Below are 23,145 nucleotides of genomic sequence, written 5' to 3'. Positions count from 1 at the left end.
GTCCAACACAGCCCGGCACGATGGTCCACAAGTCATGCCAGGCCCAACACAATCATGCAAGCTGTGATCAGCCTAGGGTTTTAGGCCCATGGGCCAACACAACACAGCACAACCGAGCAGTCCATGCCACCCACAACCAGCGGGCCAACAAACCCAACCCATATATATACTTTATATATATTATATAAATTATAATTATATAATAATATATAAAAAATAATTTATTAATAAAATAAATAATTTTTTTTATTTTATTATACTAATTTATTTAATTATTGTATATACAAGCAATTGTATACACAAAATTCATATAAAATTAAAATTTTAAGTTTTTTATCAATTTTTTAAATAAATAGCTTTGGCCCCATGCATGGCCCGACTTGGCCCAAGGCTCGGCCCACGAGCCAGAACCTGCACTTTGCACAGGCAGTGCCATGCCGACCCGACACAGCCCACTTTACACCTCTAGCTCCTGGGCCCTACCCCAGGAATGGATCTTTGAGTTGACCACTTTGACCATCTGTTGGACAGCACTGAGTTCGACATCAGACATTTCCAAATCCAAAATACAGGATCAATAGCAAAACCATTCTCAGTCTGATGATCTCAGACACCATGATTGACGAACTTGTATTGTATTGGCTAGCATACTGTTGGTCTTGGTGCACAAACAGCAAGGTCTCTACCACTCCATAGCATAATGGTATCAAGCACAAACAATGGATGAGGACCTGAGTGAGCTACTCACATGACAATGCGCCCTGCTTTTTCAGATAAATAAAACCCTTGAATTAGGAAAACCAACACTCAAGTTCTCGTGCACACTACATAGTTCCTGGAAGGCAAAACTGGTATCAAGTCCTAAAAGATGGTTTACTGAATTGTCCGAGTAAACAAAAAAGAAAAGGAAAAACAAAGAAACTGATGAATTAATCAATCCTCTTCCTCGCCCTCATTCTCAGCAATATTGAAGTACCGCAGCTCATAAACATTGCGGTCCTTGTTGGATGCAATGACCCGAAGCCAGTCTCTAACATTGTGCTTCTTCAAGTACTTCTTTGTTAAATACTTGAGGTACCTATGCAAATCACAACTCGCACCACAAGTTTAATTAAGAGTGGAAGAAAACAAACAATGTCAAACTACAAATCAAAGAAATAAGACAACATCTACTACTGGAAATAAAGAGAAAGCAAGCTCTTAGCTGCATATCTGACTGAAACTGAAGCATAAGGAGACTTCTTCAAAATCAAAACAATATGACAAGAGATGGGGAAGAACACATGAGGAAAATAACTTGTGAAATGGATCACTTGAAAAGGCCAGAAAGTCAGAGCTTGTGGACATGTTCACTCGTGATTGGTTACTTAGCCCAGTTTACACACTTGTGTTCGCAACAGAACCCTGTTCGAGCTATGATATTTGCCTTTCATTTCCCGTGGAACACACACAATCCAGCTTAACCCTTTCACAAGATCAACCCTCACTATTGATAAAAAATGGGAAAAAGTAAATATTGTCTTTAACGTCTTTGCATAAGCTTTTTTTTTAAAAAATGTCTTCCATCACAGACATATTTTGTCTGAACTTTAAACCACCACAACACAATGGGGATTAGCAGGTGAAAAGGAAACAAGAGTTTGCAACTGCTTTCAATGAGACCATTCCAAAAGATTCGTGACAGAGGTGCAGGATCAGGACATGATAAAATTGCTCCATTAGCGTCAATGGGGTTAGACATACTTATCAATATAAAATCAATGACGTTAAACATAACCATGCCTGGACCGGGTTCTACGTTCCTAGATTACAAATATCTGAAAGAGGGCTTAACCTATGAACTATACAAATGATGGCTCCACCGTTAATCTTATCAAACTTAAATCTAATGGTTGTTGATTATTTACAAGGTGATGCGCAATTCTGAATGGAGGACTCTGGGGCCCTATGTAGTCAAGGTGCTCCAAGGCACCTATGATCAATAGCCACAAGCCCTCCACTTAAACCATACTTAACTACAGGAGTATGCCCAAATAGAGTATATAGAGGCAGCAAGAGAAGGGCTATATAAAACATCAAAAAAAAAAGAGAAGGGCTCTATGCTTTATTTCCGGTATTGTCTTGATTAACAGATAACAAAGCCATTCATGGAAGGACGACAACAATTTTAGAAAGTTGACACATGTATTGGATTTGAATCTCTGAGTATTGGGCCGGGTTCCATGACCCCAGGTTTGCATAAGTCGAAATTAAAGAAAAAATAGTGTGGAAAACATCACCCAAACTTCAGGAATTAAAACCACACATCATTCCATGTAGACAATAAAAAGGAAAGACAAATTAAGTTGTACTGTCGCAGATATGAATGAACATTTCCAATCTCTACTAACAATGCTGTGCTAGCGGTAAGTGATATTTTCCGAAATACGTCAGACAACAATCAACAAATTCGAACCATTTAGCACAGATATAAGCTTAGTTCACTCAGAAGATAGTGAATACGATAATAGTAAGAAGAAAATTATAATGCCAAATCTAAAAGGTACATTAAGAGAAAGGAAGAAAAAAAACAGGCAAAGTTGGGAGAAACTTATACCTCTTAGAGAAGGGATTATCAGAGGTCACGGTAATCTTGTTCTTATCACGAGAAATGGTAATGGAATCGCCAAGAGCACCGGCCTTGCCTCCGACCTTGATTCGCTCCTGCAGGAACTTCTCCAAGGAGGCGATGTCCATGATCTTGTCTTCTACTGGCTTCGAACAGTCTATAACGAAGCTCGCTCCCTTCTTCTTCCCCTTTGGGGCGACCTTCTTCTCTTTACTCATCTTCCTCTGCCTTCTCTCTCCCTCTTCCCTCTGGCTCTGAAAAACCCTAACGCAGTCGCCCCAAGCCCGATACGGAGACTTCTCGCCTTTGAGATAAAGATGATACTTATATGGCTTTCCTGAATGGACCCCTAGATGGCTACAAGCCTAGAACACTAGAACAAGAAAGGTTTCCACTTCTACTGTTAGTGGGCTTTACTGGCCCAAGCCCACAATAAGGTCCATTTCTAATAAGGTTGGATATGGAAATGGTCCACGATACAACGTCTGCCTTGTTTCAGTATTTGCCCATTTATTCTTCTAAATTATTTTCTTTTGCTCATGAAATATGTTTATTAAGGCTGTGTTTGATTTGGTAGAAAATAAGGCTATGTTTGGTCTGAAGTAGGGGTGTCAATTGGACTAGGTCCAATCCAATCCGATGAATTTTTTGAACCATTTTGGACCGGTCCAATTCAATGTCTGGACCATCTAATATGTTCAAATTGGTTTTAATTTATATTGTTCCCAATCTAAACCTGGTCGATTGACACATGTATTCTTATCTTCTTTCAATTGACCAATATTGGCTTCACCTCACTTAATCCAATGTAAATCCATTACGGATGGACCATGTCCAATACAATCCAATAAATACTTTAGACCATTAATATATAAATCCATTATAGATGGACCAGGTCCAATCCAATTTAATATATCTTATTGGTACATCCAATCCGCCCAAATTGGTTTTGATTTAGATGGGGTCCAATCCTTCCCCTGGTTTGAAGGAAAAGGATGGAAAAAGTAAGGAAATCCATACAAGGTTTGTACAGGTTTCCCTACCTTTCCCTGTTTTTTTCCTTCAAACCAACAAAAACAACATAAGAGAAATAGAAAGTTGAGGAAATCCATACAAGGTTTCTATTTTTAATTTTTTTTTGCCAAAAAAGTTTCCATTTAATACCCTGATTGAAAAAAAAAAAAACAAAAACAAAAACAAAAACACTACTGCCATATGGCTTTCCCATGGAAGAAGATAGGATAGTTCTCAACAAAAACCAGCTCCATTTACAACTCCCTCTCCCTGGAGTGTTTTCTTCAAATACTTCTTTTCAACCTAATTAATTTCTATTTAAAGTTTTGAAATTATTGTTGTCTAAAAGAAAGTGTTTTGCTTTTGCATATCCACCCAAAGTAGAAGCCAATGAATATTGAATCAAAACCAATTATATAGTAATAGGCTAGGAAGTTGCAACAGGGCATGATTAATTGATCACCAATCAAGTGATCACTGCTACTTAAATTCATCGCCATTCTCCAAATCCTCCAGGTCCTGGATTATATTGATCACAATTCATCTCTAGTTTGGATTTTTTATTCATCCACAAACATCTTAAAAAAAAAATGCAGGAAGGTTTGCTCAACATGGGTTTTTTTTTTTTTTTTCGAGGGTGGATTAGGCAGAGATGGGATTTCCTGAAAGCAAAAACTCTGCAAGCACTGAAGCATGGAAACATGGGCATCCAGCTTTATACATGTACGGGAGATATTCCCAATGTGCGGCTAGATTCTATGCTCACAGAGTTTTTGCTTTTAAGGAGATCTGGACTCAGATTAGCAAACGCATGATGTGAACAGTGAACCCACGAGGATGAGTGGATAACTACTCTCAAATCCAAGCATTTCAAAGCATTGTTTGATATCAGAAAGGCCATCCTTGACTGAAACTGAAACAAACTGATAGAAAGCCATGGTAGAAAACACATTCTTTTTAATTTAAATAAGGATATATTTATATTACATTACATGCATAAAAAATAACACCCATGCTTTGTAGTGGAGGCTGTGGAAACACAAAAGCACAAGTAATGACCATGGGAGCTGAAATTAACTCTACTGAAAATCGTAACTAATCAGTAGAACTAGTTTTTCTGCTTACTGTACAAGTACAACCATCTTTATGGACTTGAATTGATACACTATTTGAAGAGCCGGATATGTTTAAATGACATGGAGTGATGCGGCTAATATGGTCAGTCGTGCACTTTACATAACCAACACCTTTACCAGCTCAAGGGATGATGTAGACATTGCTTCAACATTGATTGAAACCCTTGTCTGAGAAAAATTCCAACTGCAATGATGGCGAGGAGAAGTCACAGACTTGAAGCTTTCAAAAACCCCATGGGAGTCCCATCTTGTGCTTGCATCTTCAATTACTTTCGTCCACCTCAGTGTTGAAGACAAAACTTGGAAAAATTGTAGTAATGTCCCTGGACAATAAACAAAGTAACATCAACAATGGAAAGGATATCAAAGACTTCAAGAATACAAGACTCCATAACCATGCAGATGGAAGGTGAACTCGATTGTTTTCCTTGTATACTCTCAGGCATGAAAACCATGAGACTAGGGGAGGGCCGCCATGTTTAACAGATAGTTCATATTCAAATAATATACACCAATATCAGAATACAAGTACTTTATATATCAGCAAGCTCTTCAGCATTCTACTAGTGGCCTCTAACCAGCGACTCTTGCCTAACTCAAAAGCGGAACAAATGAAACTGTTATTGTTAGCAAAAACTAAGGGGTCCTATGAGTAGAAGACCATAAGCAAATGGAGACACCTTATAAGTGGAAAACATATCAAAAGTCCCAACTCAAAAAGCTGAAAATCCAATGTTCTCACAGTGGAAAATTTTTCAATAATCAAGGGTAAAACCAAGGAACTATTTCTTTTTTTGGTAAAAACCAAGGAACTAAATAATGGATAATAGTAATAATAATAACAAATATTGAAGTTTTTGATAGTAATCATGGACAGCTGTCCACTTATATTTGAAAAGAAAAGAAAGAAAGAAACCAGGTTTCTTGTCTCTTAGGAATATCAAGATATGTGACATCATATTCATCATCATATAAGCCTTGTCCCAACTACATGGGGTTGGTTAAATGAACCCTGTTTTGTCATTCCATTCTGTTCAATAGGGGTGGATTTGAGCCGAGCCAAGCTTAATAATATAAGGCTCGAGCTCGGCTCGAGTCAAAAACTCATAAGCTCAAGCTCGGTTCAGCACGAGCTCGATTTGAGGGAAAATATTTTATAAAAATAAAAAATTATATATAAAAAATATTTTTTATTTGGTATTTAAAAAATTACGAATTATAATATTTTTATTATTATTATATATATATATATTATTTTCTATAATTTTATTATATATATAATAAATTTGAGCTCGACTCGTGAGAGTCAAGCTCTATTAGGCTCAAGCTCAGCTCGTTTATTAATCGAGCCTGTAAACCGGGTCGAGCTCGATTGAAATCGAGCCGAGCCGAGCTTTTCACGAGCCAAGCTCAAGTAGCTCGTGAAAAGCACGGCTCGTTGCCACCAAGTGTTCAATGCCATATCCATTGTTAAATTATGAGCACAATAACAAGATACGTAGCATTAAAGAAAATTGAAAAAAATGCATATATTGCGTGTAATATAACATTAAAGAAAAACAAAATAGAACATAGAGCAGAGCAAGCAGTATACTTCAAATAAGGAAGAGTCATGTTCTTCAAAAGGTTGGGGTTTCGAAGAACAAAAGCCTTCCATTCCTCTTTGTTAATTTTGCCATCCATGTCAGCATCAGCATCAGCAAACGTCTGACCAAAAAATGAAGCTGTAATAAGTTAATAGCCCTCAATAAGGCAATACAAAAAGGAAAGGAAAAAAGAAAAAACTTTAACTTGACCAAACCCATACCTTATCAAGGATAACTTCCAGAAGTTCATCTGACAGATTCATTTCTGACTCCACTAAAATTGCAATTACCATTTGCTTAACCTGAAAAAATCAGAGCTTAACTGTTTAACAATGATAAAGTTTCAACACTAAGGCTATGTTTGGTTTGAAGGAAAATGTAGGGAAAGGTAGGAAAACATTTACAACCCTTGTATTGGTTTTCCTGTCTTTCCCTTCCTTTCCCTACCTTTTCCTTCAAACCAAACATAGCCTAAGGGTAAAACTATGAATGGCAGAATGGAAGAGTAACTGATACAGGAATATACGAGGGACAGAAAGATTGCATGGTAATTGAAATCAACACATCTTTGATAAACTTAAAATCCTTTAATTGACCTTAGCAATTAATTACCTAAATGAAAAGACTTTTTCTCTTAATAAATGAATTAAAAAAAAGTTTCCATAAAGGTAAAGAATCAAGATTCTGTAACACATAACGAGTGACAGAAAGATTGCATGATAAAACCAAAATTATTGCATCGTTGCTAAACTTAGAATCCTTTGGGCAAACCTTAGCAATTAATTATCTAAATGGAAATACTTTTTCTCTTAATAAAACAATTTTAAAAAGGTTCCATAAAGGTAAAGAATCAGGGTGCTGTAACACAGCCTTCATCTTGTCAGGTTGAAACAATAAATGTCAACACATATAAAACTCAATAGTAAGTTCCAGGCCCTTGGATTTGTAGGCATGAAATAACTAATAAGGGAGATAAATAACTGGAAGTGAAACTGCATGTAACTTTTGAATGGACACCTAGATCATTCAATAGTATGGCTCATGCTTTGGAAAAGCAAGGAACAAATAGAAACAGATTGTACTCAGAAACAACTCTCCAAGGGAAGTTTGTATTTTTTTTTGTTTTTTTGTAATTTAAAATTTGAAAAACAGATGCATTTTGGTAAGTAATAGATGTTAGACTATATGGGGTGCTTGGCACATGCTTGTATATATCTCATTTCTTTATTAGATTATAAACATTGGGTTACTGATCAAAAAATAGAAGCTTCCAGGGAGGAAAGAAACCCCTTCAGTGAAAATTCAAGTTCATAGCAGCTTCCGAGAACCCCCTATTTACTAATGTTGTTCATTCATTCATTCTTTCCAATATATCTTCTTAAAAGACAACTAAAGTTATAAAATCTTTATTTTCTATGTGAGAAATACGAATTTAAGACCCTAACAGGGACTTGTTCAGGTTTGCCTCGAGGGGCGTGGTACAAAAGTGACTTGTAAAATCAAGAATGCAATATGTTTTACATCACATTAGCTACTTGAAGTAATGCAATTGAGGAAAAAAAAAGATTGTGGCATGCTTGAAAATGCTTTATGTGTTTGCTTTTATTTTTAAATTTTCATTTGAATACGCTTTACATGTTATGTTTATGTATTTTAATTTTAAATAATAGGTTTTTAAAACATTTATTTTAAAATTTAAGTTTATATATTTTATTAACATTATGTTTAATATTGTTTGCGTTATTTTTTTTAATGTTGGCATTTTTTGAATTTTTTGACATTTTTTTATTTTTTAGCTTTTTTTTGTAATTTTGCGCCTTGCTTCAAAAAAGGCATGCGCTCACCTTACACCTTGCACCTCAGGCGCAAATTGGCCCTTGCGCTTTTAAAACACTACATAAAACATGTCCATTAAAATTTGGAGCACTTCTTGACATATTTGGTAAGTTAAAAGGTAATGGAATTTTTATTTTCCACTTAATGTTTTCAGTTAATGTGGAGCATATCTTGACATGCTGGGGAGATGAATGAAATGGTTTAGTTAAAAGGGTGCTGAAAGGTGTGGTTTTATTTGGGAAGGCAGGGGTGTTGAAAGGTGAAGTTAAGGTTACTACTAACATTATCGTTGCTACAATAGATCCATATATAATGTTACTACTAACATTATTCAAACTTTTGCATTTGAATTATATCAACTACATATCTCATTATGCTACCCAAAAAAAAAGGCTCCAGCACACATGTCAAGATACTCACTTCTTCCCTCTCGATAAATCCAGTTTGTCTCAGATCATACAACCGAAATGAAACTGCAAGGATTCCAAAGGAAAAAAAAAGATGTTATTACCATTAGATGTACATCTCAGTCAAATCTAAACAAGCAAGCAAAGGATTCAGGAATCATTACAATCAATTTTGTCCTCCAAAGGAGCACAAGGATGGAAGACACTGAGTGCATGGACAAACTCTTCAAATTCAATTACACCATTTCTCTTTTCATCAAAAAGATGAAATACCTAGATAAGAAGAGACAACAGTTAGATAAACGCATCACATTATAAAATTAAAAAAGGACATTTGCAAGTGTTCTTGATGGAAAATCAATAGTGTTACGCGGACATAGAAACAGGAATCAGAATTTGGCATGTATCTGGGAGTGTGTGGACACGTATAAACTATTAAAAGATTTCCTTTTTTAATTATTACATCATATACCTATAGGGAAAAGGTCTGAAGTTGATCTTTGTTACTTGATAGTGTTTTATAGGAAAGAATACATTTATCGTGTACATTATCTGTTCATTTATGTCAAATAAGGATACAAAGGAAATTTTTTACATAGAAGTGTCATTCAAGAATCCATGGAGTGTCAGAATCCAAGACATGTCTGGCATAGATACTTCATCCATTAAGGAGAGTCCATGCAACACTGCAGTTCAAACCATACTCCACAAAAGAAGAAACAGTTTTAGGTTTGTAAGGATACAATTTAGTGCAGAGATCTTGTATTTCTAAGAAATACAATAATGTATGACAAGGAATCCACATACATAGATCAGTAAGAAATAAATTCCAAATTTACAAAGAAAAGTCACATATTTCAGTAAGAAGAAATTCCCAATTTATAGAAATATACAGATATTGGAATGACAAAGTGTGAGAATGAAGGTTGGAACCTAAGAGCAGCCACTGTGTGCAAAAAAATTCTAAAGGTTAGGTTCCTATCCAGACCATCCCTCCAAAGACTCCAGAAACGAGGGGCCAACATTGTATAATGTGCTAATGGCCCTTTTATGGATCTGAAATAGCAAGCTGATCTAGGTCCTAAAGGAAAGGGGAAGACAGTTAAAAGATGAAACGGAAATCTGCAGATCATCATTTACAGAGGGGAAGGAACACTAAACTGCAACTGTCAAAACTCCATGCAAATGGTGTCACATGTGTTGTTCATATACCTTATCAAGCTCGAAATAAGCATTGGCAATGGATTCATGTCACTGTTAACTTGGCATATGGAAAGGGTTCCAAGTATTGAAAATGTCCAAAAAACTATGTCATGTCAACCTCTAGAAACCAAAGAGTTGTTGCCTTGTTTGAGTAAGAGTGCCTATTTCCCTCTAGCTTCAACTTATAGTATCACCAGCATGTTAAAGAAATGTGGGGCAAAGTTCCACATTTTGGAAAAGTATCCAAGTCTTGACATGGATTTACCAATTACTTTTGAGGTGTCATATCCATGTAAAACTCAGACTAATACATGTTATCTTTATCAAAATATGATGAAGATAAGAGTGAGTAGACAAAATTATCTAGAATAGCTTTGAGGCTTGTATATTCAATTTTGTTTCCTTCAACTGCAAAAAAGATTGTTTTCCCTCTAGATCTATATTAGAAAAACTTATAATAATGCCTAAACAACAGAAAATACAAAATATAAAGTAAAAGAATAAAGGATAAAGAAAAACTTTGGAGTTCAAAGGTGATTATTGAATGAATCCAAGTTCTTGTGTAAGAATTGATATCCTGAAAATGGTTTTCCCATTAAACAAATCACATTTCCAGAAAGCAAACTCAAGTTAATCAAGAAAGAAAAGCATGCAAATTCATGGGCACACACTATACACTAATCATAGTTCAATGTGTAATATATATAGTTCACTGTGACATATTATTCCTGATGTCACTAAGTATGCAATTTTAGGGGTAGTAATTTAACAAAAAGATGGGTTGTTATAGATTTACCCTATCCAAAAAAAGATTTTCACCAGATGGAGTCTTGAACATTGCCAACTGCAACTCTTCCTACCAAACAGATAAAACATTTAAAAGCATAATATGAGTCACGTAAACATTCATACATATAATAAGTAATAATGACATATCCCCTTAACATTACAGAAAGATAAAAGTATGCTATCAGAACAAAAACTGGCAGTTCTGGTCCAACGCAGATACCAGCCCTTGTATACAAGTTCTTAGATACTAATGAATCAGAAAATGATTTGAACAGGTTTAAATGAATTTTATAATGCTCACATGGTATTGTCAACCAAACGTTTTTCCAGGTTCTCATTTTAATTATGCTGCATAAGCCTGAGAGTTGGTTCGCTACCTAAACCTAAAATATGTGCACGTGTATCTCCAGAAACAGGATTGTTCAGTGTAAAATATCATAAATTGGTTATCTAATTTATCTAAAATACTAACTTCTTTTTTTTTTGGTTATCTAAGTGCTTACTTCGTTAATGATGCTGGCCAAAGGTTAACATAGAGGCATCGACACCACTAAAAGAATTCAGTTCAGATATGAAATAAGAAAATATGCCCACAGTAGCAGGAACATGGGTCAAATCTAGGAGAGGCCGCTTTATGCAAAAAGGAAAAAAAGCCCAAATTCTAGATCCTCATGCAGTCCGCCCCTCCTGAGAATCTAGATGGCTGAGAACAACATTGGGTAATGGCCCTTTAGGCCTATGGTAGCAGGACTTTTGTACCCTGCCTGAGACCATCCTTGTAGCTCATATTTTGGAGCGTTCTTTATCTCTCCCTCAGAAATAACTGCAGTATTTTCATTGAGGCAACTTATATATCCAATTTTCTGACATTACGGTACTCACTCGGGCATCTAGACTAGGTCATAGAATTACTTGAAAAATCAAATAGTTCCTCTTTGTTATATATTATGCTTGTATGCGCTTGTACATATATTTGTATTTTGTAATTGCGGATTGACATATGTAGAGGGGGGTGTACAAGCACTGGCAAATTAAAGACTGCATCCCATCAACCACTAAAAGGAATTTACAGCATTTATAGAAGACCCAGAATTCGCCAAGGAAAAAATAAACTGGAAATTCCCCCAAGTAACTCTTACTAAAGAAAAGGGTCCTCAGACCCCAAGTACCAAAGCATTTTCAAAATGTAATAAATGCTCAAAAAGATGAAAAGGCAAAAAAGAAAAGTTGAAATATCCGAACAAAAATAAATTCATAACATGCATACGTTAAATCTTAGATTCTAAGTCCCTCGGTTGTTTGTCCCTGTAGCTTAAAAGTCAAAGAAATCACACCAAATCCATAAAAGAAAAAGGGGGAAAACTTTGGATGGTTACTCTCAAACATGTGGGGAATTGAGATGCGAATCTCTACCTTGTGTATTAATCCATCGTCAATAATGGAGCTACTCAGCTTCTTGAAAAGCTCGTACAAGGCTTCTACTTCATTTACAGTAACTTCATAGACAAGACCAAAATACAATTCTGTCAATTCAAAACGAAAACAAAAACAAACACGAAAAGTAAAACTAAGAAGAAGCAAGGACACGGCAAATGACCGGAGAGAGGCAGAGAGAGAATGAACGAACATAGAGTGTCCTTAGAAAGGCGAACAAGATCATAATATCTGCATCGAGACTCTTTGGAGTGGTGATTGAAGCAACTAGCGGCGGCTAACACGAGCGCTTCCGCTAGTGTGATGAATGGTATGAATGCAGCGCATAGCCGCTCGCCTATCGACAAAGAGCTCGATCTCTGTCCCAAAGCCATCAAATTTTCCCAGAAAATAAAATGCAGGAAAATAAATCAAGAGGACTGCAATCTAAGAAACGAAGAAGAAGAAAAAGAAAGACTAGAATGAAAAATATAGATGAGTATTGATATAGCCATACCCATGTGTTGCTGTTGTTGGTGGTGGTGTTTCTGTTGCCGGTCATTGACGCCATTTCCCTCTGCACCACCACATCAGAATTCAGATTAGACCCCTCTTGGCCTGTCTCTCTGCCTCTCTGGTGTCTCTTTTGTATAGTTTCTATTTCTAATAAATAAAATTGAAGAGGAAAATGGAAATAGTCTCCCTAGTTAAATTGACAGTGACAGACTGTCACACTGTGTTTGTGGTGTTTTCAGAATTAAATGCTTGTGCACGGCGTCCAATTTTCTGGTTTTCTCTTAATAATTAATTGAGTTGTGGACAAAATTAATTTCTGGTTTCCCAAAATACCCTTGGGCGGTTTGTGTTTGGCGAATGCCATCTTTACCCGACCCGATCAGTCATTCAGTCTTCAATAATATATAATAATATTATTACAATATTACTCTGCCAAAAACAGAAAATCACAATCCAACTGGTAATTTGCTAAAAGTGCAACCTCATGTAATTATACAGGTCATTAAATTCAACTTAAAACGTTTAATACTTTAATTTAATCATTATTATTATTATTATTATTTTATTTTAGTATTTAATTTAAATTTTTTTGTTATTTAGTAATAATATTAATTAAATTTGTAATTATTTAAATATTTACTTAAAATATTTTTCCAACCGAGTATAATTATTATATAATAAATTTGTTAATTCATATTTTCCATTTAAGAATAAACATTAATGATTTGGCTTAACAATTTTAATGACTATTAATAAATCTTAATTCTTATTTAAGGTTTAATTACTGTATTTGCTAATTATTATCGGGCATGTTTTGAATAAACATTAATGATAACTGATGATTGTTATTTAGTTCTTTGTTATTACTTAAATAAGTACTTGATGATTGTTATTATTATTAATTATTTCTATAAATAATTGATTGTTATTATTATTTACTTAATTCAGTAATTTTGAGTAAGTAATTATTTGATTTAATCTGAATTATTTTATTTTTTAATTATTTATAATAGACATTTAGGGTAGGCTCTTTATTTAATTTAAGAGACTTACCATGTTTTTATCTAGACAATGACCCCATACTAAGGGGCAACTGGAGTATCATTTAATTTGAAATTTACTATTTAACAATAAAAAAATCAATGTCCTATTGAGCAATCCACCAAAAATGTATCAATAACTTTGAACTCATTAGTTTATTTATAAAATAGGAAACTTAGATGGATGTTTAAAACAATATCACCAATATTGTTTAATATTTAGGGACATATGAATGGATAAAAGCATTTATGATATCCATTCAAAGAGGCAAAGAAAGAAGAAAATCATTCAAATAACTGCTAAGAAAAACAATCCATACCAAACAACATTCGAATATGCATCCATCCTCTAAAGTAAGAGATGAAAAATATATGATTACAATCAAATCATCATCATGTATGGCTACAATCAACTGATAATATAATTAGGACTCCGAAGCCCATCCAACAAAATAAATATGAAAGAAAGGAGAATAATGGGACAACACTAAGTATGGAAGTCACCTCCAAGTTAGGTGGCAACGCTTGTTTTGGTTGATCATGGTTATGAATTTTAAATCCAATCTCCCCACAATGCACATAGACTAGCTAGAATTTATCTTTAGGAAAAGATAGGGAAACCTGTACATAACCTAATGGTATGTTTGAATTATGTAAATTAGGAGATAGAAATAGAAGATGTAGGTTGAAATTATAATTTTGGGCATGTTGATGTGTCAAATTCAAGTCAATTAAAATACCCATAGATTTTTAGTTCATTCATTTAGTGGTAATTTGAATATTTTTTATTCCATGTCTTTATTGAGTAATATAGATTAATAAGATATTAATAATTAAGAGATCAATAATAATAATAAGTATATTATTATTACTATTATTTACTAATAATATATTCTTATTATGTGTGTATTGATTTTGAAATCAGTAATATTAAATTATTATTATTATTATGAATTAATTAATTTGTTATAAGTACAATTTTTAGTAAATTCTTGAAATAATAATTGATGTTATAATTCATATAGTTTAACAATAATGAATAATTGAAATTTTATAATTTAACTTTCACTAAATGAAATATTTATTGGAGAGTAGTAATAGTATTAATTATAATTACTTATAATAATAATAATGTAAATAATTAACACTAATTATATATTTATAAAAAATTAATATGAATTAATATAAATATAAAATGATTATATCCCAATTAATAATTAACATTATTAAAATCATTAATTATTACCATTATAAAAATTGTTATTAATTATCATTCCGAATTAATAATGAGAAATATTATCAGTAATTAGTTAATATCAGTAGTTAAGTATTAGCAATAATTATTATCAATGAGTTATTATTATTAGTAATTAATAGCTGAAATTAATTAATTAGAAGTCATTAATTATTATTAGTACCCCTCTCTTTCAAAAAGTTCACACATCATCATTGTCATCATCAATGACAACAACTTGATAAATACATAATTTGTTAAAAATCGGTAAATATCATTAATTTATTTTTATCTGTTGGAAAACTGAATAAGAGAAAAATAAGATGGGTAGCATTGCAAATGAAAAGTTTGGATTTTTGCAAAAAAAAAAAGATTGAACATAAAAAACCAATTACTCGAAAATAAGGCCGTTAATGAAAAGAGTACTTAAATTATTCTAGTAATAATAATTTTAAGAAATTAATAATTAATAATTGTCTGAATTAAAATGGGTACTTTAAACAAATAGTTTTATGTAATTAAAATTTTCTATTAATATTTTTTAATAATAATTAGTATTATTAATAGATTAATAATATATTAATAATTGTGAAATCAATAATAATAATAAGTATATTATTATTATTATTAACTAATAATATATTCTTATTATTTTGGTATTGATTTTGAAATCAGTAATATTAAAGTATTATTATTATTACTATTACTATTATTATTATTATTATTATTATTATTATTATTATTTATTTTTATTTTTACTAAGTAATTAATTTGTTATAATTATGATTTTTAGTTAATTCATAAAATAGTATTTGCTTTTATAATTCTTTAAATTTAACAATATTGAATAATTGAAAGTTTTATAATTTAACTTCCACTAAATGAAATATTTATTGGAGAATAATAATAGTATTAATTATAATTATTTGTAATAATAATGTAAATAAGTAATCCTGACTATATATTTATAAAATTATTAATATGAATTAATATTAATATAAAATGATTATATCCCAATTAATTAACATTCCTAAAGTAATAATTATCATAATTAGTATTAGTAATAATTAATTATATTCATTAATATAATATTATTAATTATAATTACTTATAATAGTATAATTAATTATTTCATATAAATGTATGAATTATAATTTCTAATAATAATTATAATATAAATAATTACCATTAAATATTTATTTTCAAAATAAATAATATGAGTTAATTATTTCATATAAATGTATGAATTATAATTTCTGATAATAATTATAATATAAATAATTACCATTAAACATTTATTTTCAATATAATTAATGAGTTAATATAAATATAAAATGATTATGTCCGAGTTATTAATTACCATTATGAAAATATTTATTAATTATCATTTCGAATTAATGATGAGCAATATTTTCATTAATAAATTATCAATAATTAAGTATTAGATTAATTATTATAAGAAATTATTTTTCTGAATTAATAATGAGCAATATTATCACTAATTAATTATTATCAGCAATTAAGTAATAGTAGTAGTTATTATAAGAAATTGTTTTCAATAATTAATTATTATTAGTAATTAATAGCTGAGATTAATTAATTAGAAGTAGTTAACAGTAATTAATAGTTGTAATTAAGTCATTAAAAGTAATCAACACTAATTGATAGTATAACTTTATTTTTTTAGAAAATGATTGAAAGTGGGAGCTTTCCATGGTAGTGGGCTCCACTTTACATGTTAATAGGATGTTTTTTTGAATTACCACTAATCACATGTCTGATTGAAGGAGACTTTTGTCTGATTTCATTACTTTAATATATATATGGACTCTAACTTTACTCGATTCTCCAACGTCCTTCAAAACGGCAAGAGTGAACAGTTGGGTTGGGAAACCAAGTATATTACTTTTATAGCCCCCAACTCTCGTATTTTCCTAAGCAGGTCAACAATCATTACGTGAATCAATGTTGAATAATCTGGAATCTGGATCCACTCACTGTTTTGTAGTTACACAAGTTCGACTCCTCTACGGTTCTAATGTAATACAGGGCCAATAATCATAATATAAGAGGTTAGCTCCTTTTACTCATTGGCCTAATATGCAAAAGAATGATAATTTGGTACAGAAGCAACCTGGAATCCAAAGTGAGAGGCATAGGATTGATGCTAGTTATCTTTGTTAGTTTCAATAAAGAAAGCCTGTATGAATGTAACGTAAAATGCTCTCTTTGCTTTGGACATTTCATGCTTCAGTTATTTCCTAGTTACAACTTAGCCACTAAACACTAAATAAAGACACAAATAGCAATAATGACCTAAATAACCAATAAGATTGGTTCTTGCATGATTGGCATCTTGCCCTAGAAAGCTTCTAGACCTAAAGCATGAGGTTTCTTTCGAAGGTTGTACCATAAGCATGCATTTGAAATTAGGACTAATAGATTGTAACTAGAACTTTTTTTTTGGGGTTCATGATTGTAACTAACACCAAGTGTACGCTGGTTCACATCCTATGAGTAAAAGAATAATAAATGTACCATTTTTTGAGACCTCAAGGAAACTTGAATCATTATTTATTTCAATTGTGAAGCTCCATGAACAAGAGAAATCAAATCTCTTTGATCTAAAACTTGAAGGTCCACCATGAATGCTTAGGCTCGATTTGTTTGCAGTGTGAATTTAGTTTGCACTGGTATAAATGCATGAGACTACAAATAGGCTGAGTATAAATTTTGATTACTCTTGCTATGCATTTGGCTTCATCTTATTTGTTTATGAGAAACAAAATGCAATGGCCCTCACTTTATTTCAAAGAGAATGGAGAAAGTAGAAGAGTTATTTGTTTGGGTACAGTGGTAGGAAGCAAGATGATGTGGTGTCCACCTTACATGAAAGAAAATTAAGGTATCTGGGAAGTGCTGCAAATTTTACATTAGTTTTTGAGACACGAAATTTGCACTGCCAATCATTGCAAATGAGATGAAGTACAAATTTGGTATCGGGTAGGAGTGCAAATCAAAAATATACAGAAGCGAATGCAAATTTGAACCACGTACAAAACTTGTATCCAATTCAGATTTGCATTGCAAACAAAACTTGGCATGTATGCCAAGTGACTCAAAACTTGATTCCTACTGTTTCAGATCATTGCCGTGGGAAAATAATTTGATATAACTCGTACAAGCAATGGTTAGAATTAATAGTTAACGTAAGTTAGCTATGTGGATTGTGGATATGAAACAATTGCTAGAACACTCAACACCCAGATTGTATGTCAAGATTTCCAACCACTACCTGTTCCTTGTACAATCCAACAAATGTCATAATCCAATATAGATTGAATTGTTAAGCAAGTGACTCGAGGACTGACATTTGAAACCTGTTCCTCACTAGTGATTAATCCAATTCACCCATCCAGTATCATACTACTACCATTCACTCAGAACATAAGAAATTGGTTACTTTAATTTATTGCATGTACTGCTTTGATAGGTCTAAGAGCCCAGACAGAAAGGCGTGCCTGGGAGCAAAGTTGAGTTCTTAATTCACTTTAGTCCCCTCTACAAGCATCTTATAGCATACATAGATGAGAAGGTAACTACTTTTTCCCCTTTTTCGGTCCTAACCATGCCAATAAAAGACACATGAAATGAAACGTATCCATTCCGTTTTTTCCATCAGGACAATCTGGGTTGATGACTAAAGATCTAACATTCTATCAAACTCTTGAGGCAATAAGTTCTTAATAAAAACCACCCAATGAGGAGGAGAGAAAAGGATGCAAACCCGATCAAGAACGACCACCCAGCCATCAAAATTCCCAGGCAGAGCACCAAAGCAAAAGGAAAGAAGGACCTTATGACTGACTTCCAATCAACCCACCGCCCCTTTAACAGAATCAAAACACCAACATTAACCATATTCCACCCCAAGGAGCCACCATAACAGAGCCTGTTTAAACAATTGGCAACAAATGAGTGGCTGTTGCAAACGAACAGATTAAAAGATTTGTTCTCAAAGTGATGCATGCTTGAGTGCAGTGCATCATCCCATGTGATTGCAGTTCCATGCTCCACATGCCAGTAGCCATGCTTGCACGTGTGACCAGCTAAGTTCGGAGGAAAGCAGCACTGTCCCACATTTTCAAACCAAAACCAAAACAAAAATCAAAATCAAAGTCCATAGAGTAAATGCATGGTTGTAACTATTAAATATAGTCTCATCCTTCAAATCCAACATGAAGTTGGGTTTTATTAAACCAAATTACTTTGAAAATGGCAAAAGAAGAGCAAGGAAAAAGTGGCTTCATGAGAAAACAGATATGGTTCTGGTGCATTCATGGTGTACCTGTTCCCTGTCAAGTTGAAGATATCTGGCTGGACCACCATAAGCAAAACTGTCTATGTTGACAGAATTAGACCCTGCAAAACCAATGATAGCCCCATCCTCCCGGCATATACCAACATGACCAATAAAAGGTGCCAGCCATGAAACTACAGGGAGTGGGGTCCAAACTATACAGCATGGGAATTTTGAATTCTTGGGATCAACTTCATTAAGTGGCCAGAATTGGTGAAGCCTTACTTTGTCAGAAGCTCCATCTTCAATATCGGTTTCTTTCAGCTCCATTAAAGAAAATCTTCTTGTGTACATTCAGATTTATACAATATTTAGCGGTTAAACATGATCATGCCAAGCTACTACATCCCCATAAGTATTGAATAATGGGGTTGTTCCAAGATAAATGAAAAAATTAGTCTTTCTTTATCCGAGTTGGAAGAAGAGCTGCCCTGCACACAAGAAGAAACTACTCAATTGGCATTGCCAATACAAAAAAGGGATAACAAAAGGGAAAAGTTATAGCAAAAACAAAATAAAAATTGAACAGAAAGAATCAATACCCACTGGATATGTGGCATTTGCTTGTCTTTAAGCAACAGGCATAGATTTTTATATTTAGTACAGGAACCAAGGCATACTCAAAGTGTAAGTTTCAGGGTAAAGAAATACTGCTAACAAAGAATACATTGGATTTCCAATGTAGTAATGCAATTAAATACATTACAAAATATCTAATTCCAATTCTTCCCACTCACTGATATTTTGAAACACATCAGATATCCAATAACAAATGAAGACATCCTGCATATATCTTATAGGCCTATTTGTGTAGTGTGGCTTCTGTAACTCCATGTCAATCAGGTAACGGTGGGATTCACAGACTCAACCAGCTAACACCACTGTACACTAGTCAGAGCATATATTATACAGGTTAAATCATACCTTGATACAACATATGTGATGCACGGCATGATGCTAGAACTCGCTGTACCTAGAACTAAAACAATAATTTACTCAGAGTCATGTTGAATGACGACCTTGAGGTTCCAATTATCGTTAATGACATTGAATCACTTTGCTATACTAATAATAAAAAAAAAATGATAGAAATCTATCTTCTGAATGCAAGTAGGCATAACCATTGTAAAACTTATATTTATTATTAGACACCCCAAAATAAAGTGCATACAGGTCAGCACATTATGAAGAAGGGAAAGAGATGTATCATTTTCCCTATTTTGGAAAGTAAAAATCCTCTGAATACCTAATGGAATGGAGTATAAAACTTAGACGTTATCCTTTATTGCAATACATCATAGCAGAGCATATAACCAATTCCTTCGAGCTGGACGTAATATGCAGTTCCTCTCATTCTTTTATAACACAACATGGTAAGGCCTGCAGTCACCTTATCTTCAATAGTTGAGACTCCATAGAACACACAAGTAAACCGAACCATAATTTGCCTTAATTGAATTTTCATTTTAGGAACCCTAGTAAGACTAGGAAAGTTGATCATTTTTTAACATGGAGTCATGGACTATGGTGAATCCTGTCCAAGAACTTTGATCAGGCCCTAAATTGTAGCTAATAACTACATGGACATATTAATTATTTACATACGTGGCCCATGTTTTAACCTGGTTCCACCATTTGATGATAAATCAATTCTCCGGAGGATGCGTTATGTAATATGCTATCCAGTTTTAAAGAACTTTTTTTTAACAGTTATGTTTTCTTTTATTTTTTTGAAAGGTGAACTTTTTTTAATAGTAATGTAAAAGAACTTTTCACAGTTCACCATCTAGGTTAAGAAAACTCTATTGATTCTAGAGTGATAGTTTCGTCCACTGCGATGGACACAAAGAATGTATCTACAATTTATCGCTATAGAAAAATACACAAGGAGGCAAAACAATAACCCTGTTTTTCATTTAGTAAGGGATCCATTCTTTAGAAGGAACACAACAATATGTTGTATTCAATGTGGTGGGAGGACTTTTCCCAAGTCAATAACTACACTAACAAAACTGCATTTTCCAGGAAACAATAGCCTCAGTGACTGCAATAGAAATATACAGAGTCTGCTATGGCCCATAGATTTTTTTTTTCTTAAAAAAAAAACAGATTTTTCTAGCAACAAAGGACCCAATGATATTTCGTTATTTCCATTACATAGTGTACATTACTCCCATAAACTACTCTCTTCTGTAGACATGAACAACTCCAAAAAAAAGCTACAAAGAACAATAAGAAAAGAAAAGCACAAGGAATGACTATTGAGCTTTGTCCTTCTAGCTCTAGGACATAAAAGTTGCTTACTTCTAGGGCTCATAACCAATTAAAATACATGTTTGCAAAGCTGGAAAGTTCCACCAATGTTGTGGTGTCTGTGTAGGCAAGTAAACTATTCTATTCAAAGGCTGCACCTTCCACCATATGCCTGCTTCGCTATTTTGTAACACTTCCCTGTATCTTAGACAAACTTCTTTCTCATTCTAGTAATGGTTATATGTATACAGACATATACACCTGTGTCTCGCTTGACCAGCAAGGTTTCTTTAACATCCCTTGATAGCGGAGTATGATTTCTCCAAATAATTTGCTTTTCATTCTGTCTACTAAGGAAGCATAATTCTTTTATATGCCCTCTTTTGGTTACCTAAATAATGTAGTCTTCAATAATTGACTAAATTGAGACTTAAAGTACCATTGTGTTCATACTCAACTAACCAATAACAACCACAACGGTCTCCAAAACCCGTGTTTGTCTCACTGTTATTCTTAAATAGATCGAATTGAATCCAAAGTTCAACAATTCTCTGCTATCCTAATTACATTCAATTACACACAGAAGTTTGGAACTTGTTTGTATTTAGAGGGAAAATGACAAAAAGGAAATCTCCAGTTCGAAATTTCATTAAATTACGAATGTTAGCTAAACGCCATAGTTGTGGAGCTCTAATATCATTATCAAATGTAGGGCATAGATAGTGTATCGACGATCAGAACATGGTACTGTAGAATAAACTACAACTACTTATTTATTTGAAAGATAAACTAAAATTACTTGCCGCTTTACCAAAGCGAAACAATCAGAACTTTCCTCATGATAGAACGCCCGTTTCAGATCTCCTCCGGAAAAAAGAAAGCTAAAAAAAAGGAACGAATTGTCGTGAACAAGAAATGAAATCATCGTAGAAAGGCCCCAATCAGCAACAAAACCATGCAATTTAATTATAGATAATGAATCAGATTTTCAGAAAATACAGGCGACAACGAAATTAAACATTAAGTGAAGTGCAGAATCTGGTAATGAGGAATGAAGAAAAGTCAAAACCGGTGCAAGGCGTAGCTGTATGTTAACAAGATCAGGCAGGCCAATTTGAAATGCAAAACTGAAAGCTGAAGAAGAGGATGATGTGAAGACACTGACCTTAAGACGAAGATATTTGGGTCTGGAGAAGGTATGAAGTTGGAGTCTCTATGTAGAAGGAAAAGATCCCAAGGTGATTCATTTGATAGAGAAGAAATAGGATTCGACAGCAATTAAATAGAAGAAAGACCTGCTCCACCTGATTGCATGAATCTGCTTAGATTTGTACTTGATTTTACTTTTTATTTCACTTTCACCGATGGAGCGGAGGGGGAAGATAGAGGGAGAGGAAACAGAGCGCGCGATGTGCATGAATCCGTACTGTACGTTACCGCCGGGTTACTTTATTTCTGGTTTGATATTTAATTGTATGACTTTGTTTTGAAAAGGGGCGGACGCCGGATTTGATGGGCGGCTGCTGAGCCTCCTCTTCTCTTCACCCTCCGTACACACCATATTGAAGACTAACGAGTAACGAGTTAACGACCAACCAAAAAAGGTTTCTGGAATCTGGATAGACTCTCGTAGCCGTAGGCATAGGTGAGGTGATATGATAAGCCGCTTCAGTTCTCAGTTTTCACCGCCACCGATCATCCACCAACCCGGTTTTTACTGTTTTATTCATACCGGAGGAGACCGTCTACA

The 23,145-nt window shown here is 33.5% G+C and overlaps 3 protein-coding genes across 10 annotated transcripts; all 3 read right to left on the bottom strand.

Moving 5' to 3' along the window:
* Window positions 1-765: 765 nt before the first annotated feature.
* LOC104600743 (large ribosomal subunit protein eL22z-like) lies at window positions 766-2,921 on the bottom strand. Its single transcript, XM_010263861.3, has 2 exons — window positions 2,597-2,921; window positions 766-1,078 (listed from the first exon to the last, which is right to left on the bottom strand). Exons 1-2 carry the CDS (start codon window positions 2,824-2,826, stop codon window positions 934-936), a joined length of 375 nt encoding a protein of 124 aa, XP_010262163.1. The 5' UTR covers window positions 2,827-2,921; the 3' UTR covers window positions 766-933.
* Window positions 2,922-4,559: 1,638 nt separating this feature from the next.
* LOC104600741 (calcineurin B-like protein 10) lies at window positions 4,560-12,711 on the bottom strand. 4 transcript variants are annotated; one of them, XM_010263857.3, is made up of 9 exons: window positions 12,510-12,707; window positions 12,177-12,372; window positions 11,993-12,075; window positions 10,587-10,646; window positions 8,752-8,860; window positions 8,601-8,653; window positions 6,566-6,646; window positions 6,353-6,465; window positions 4,560-5,081 (listed from the first exon to the last, which is right to left on the bottom strand). In XM_010263857.3, the coding sequence occupies exons 1-9, from the start codon at window positions 12,561-12,563 to the stop codon at window positions 5,021-5,023; spliced, it is 810 nt and encodes a 269-aa protein (XP_010262159.1). In that variant the 5' UTR covers window positions 12,564-12,707; the 3' UTR covers window positions 4,560-5,020. The 4 variants fall into 4 exon arrangements, with proteins under 4 accessions (XP_010262159.1, XP_010262160.1, XP_088749410.1 ...); XM_010263858.3 differs by having other exon boundaries at window positions 12,207-12,372; window positions 12,510-12,705; XM_088893284.1 differs by lacking the exon at window positions 10,587-10,646 and having other exon boundaries at window positions 12,510-12,711.
* A 5,519-nt stretch (window positions 12,712-18,230) lies between these two features.
* On the bottom strand, window positions 18,231-23,145 carry LOC104600740 (protein REVERSION-TO-ETHYLENE SENSITIVITY1-like). 5 transcript variants are annotated; one of them, XM_088893286.1, is made up of 4 exons: window positions 22,561-23,145; window positions 22,199-22,276; window positions 19,131-19,573; window positions 18,231-18,913 (listed from the first exon to the last, which is right to left on the bottom strand). In XM_088893286.1, the coding sequence occupies exons 3-4, from the start codon at window positions 19,434-19,436 to the stop codon at window positions 18,491-18,493; spliced, it is 729 nt and encodes a 242-aa protein (XP_088749412.1). In that variant the 5' UTR covers window positions 19,437-19,573; window positions 22,199-22,276; window positions 22,561-23,145; the 3' UTR covers window positions 18,231-18,490. The 5 variants fall into 5 exon arrangements, with proteins under 5 accessions (XP_088749412.1, XP_088749413.1, XP_010262157.1 ...); XM_088893287.1 differs by having other exon boundaries at window positions 22,207-22,276; XM_010263855.3 differs by lacking the exon at window positions 22,199-22,276 and adding an exon at window positions 20,067-20,121.

The sequence above is a fragment of the Nelumbo nucifera genome, chromosome 8 (assembly GCF_055504915.1).
Source record: "Nelumbo nucifera cultivar China Antique chromosome 8, China Antique-T2T, whole genome shotgun sequence".
NCBI classification, from domain to species: domain Eukaryota; kingdom Viridiplantae; phylum Streptophyta; class Magnoliopsida; order Proteales; family Nelumbonaceae; genus Nelumbo; species Nelumbo nucifera.
This window is presented reverse-complemented; position numbering and strand designations above follow the sequence as displayed.

Excerpts from the sequence above, each read along its gene's own strand:
- LOC104600743 (XM_010263861.3), bottom strand. The coding sequence starts at position 2,826 with ATGAGTAAAGAGAAGAAGGTCGCCCCAAAGGGGAAGAAGAAGGGAGCG. Across the intron at positions 1,079-2,596 it reads GATAATCCCTTCTCTAAGAG|GTACCTCAAGTATTTAACAA; the intron begins GTATAAGTTTCT and ends TGATTTGCATAG.
- LOC104600741 (XM_010263857.3), bottom strand. The coding sequence starts at position 12,563 with ATGGCGTCAATGACCGGCAACAGAAACACCACCACCAACAACAGCAAC. Across the intron at positions 8,654-8,751 it reads TTTGGAGGACAAAATTGATT|TTTCATTTCGGTTGTATGAT; the intron begins GTAATGATTCCT and ends GAATCCTTGCAG. Across the intron at positions 6,647-8,600 it reads GATTTATCGAGAGGGAAGAA|GTTAAGCAAATGGTAATTGC; the intron begins GTGAGTATCTTG and ends TGATTTTTTCAG.
- LOC104600740 (XM_088893286.1), bottom strand. The coding sequence starts at position 19,436 with ATGTACACAAGAAGATTTTCTTTAATGGAGCTGAAAGAAACCGATATT. Across the intron at positions 18,914-19,130 it reads TTCAACTTGACAGGGAACAG|TGCTGCTTTCCTCCGAACTT; the intron begins GTACACCATGAA and ends AATGTGGGACAG.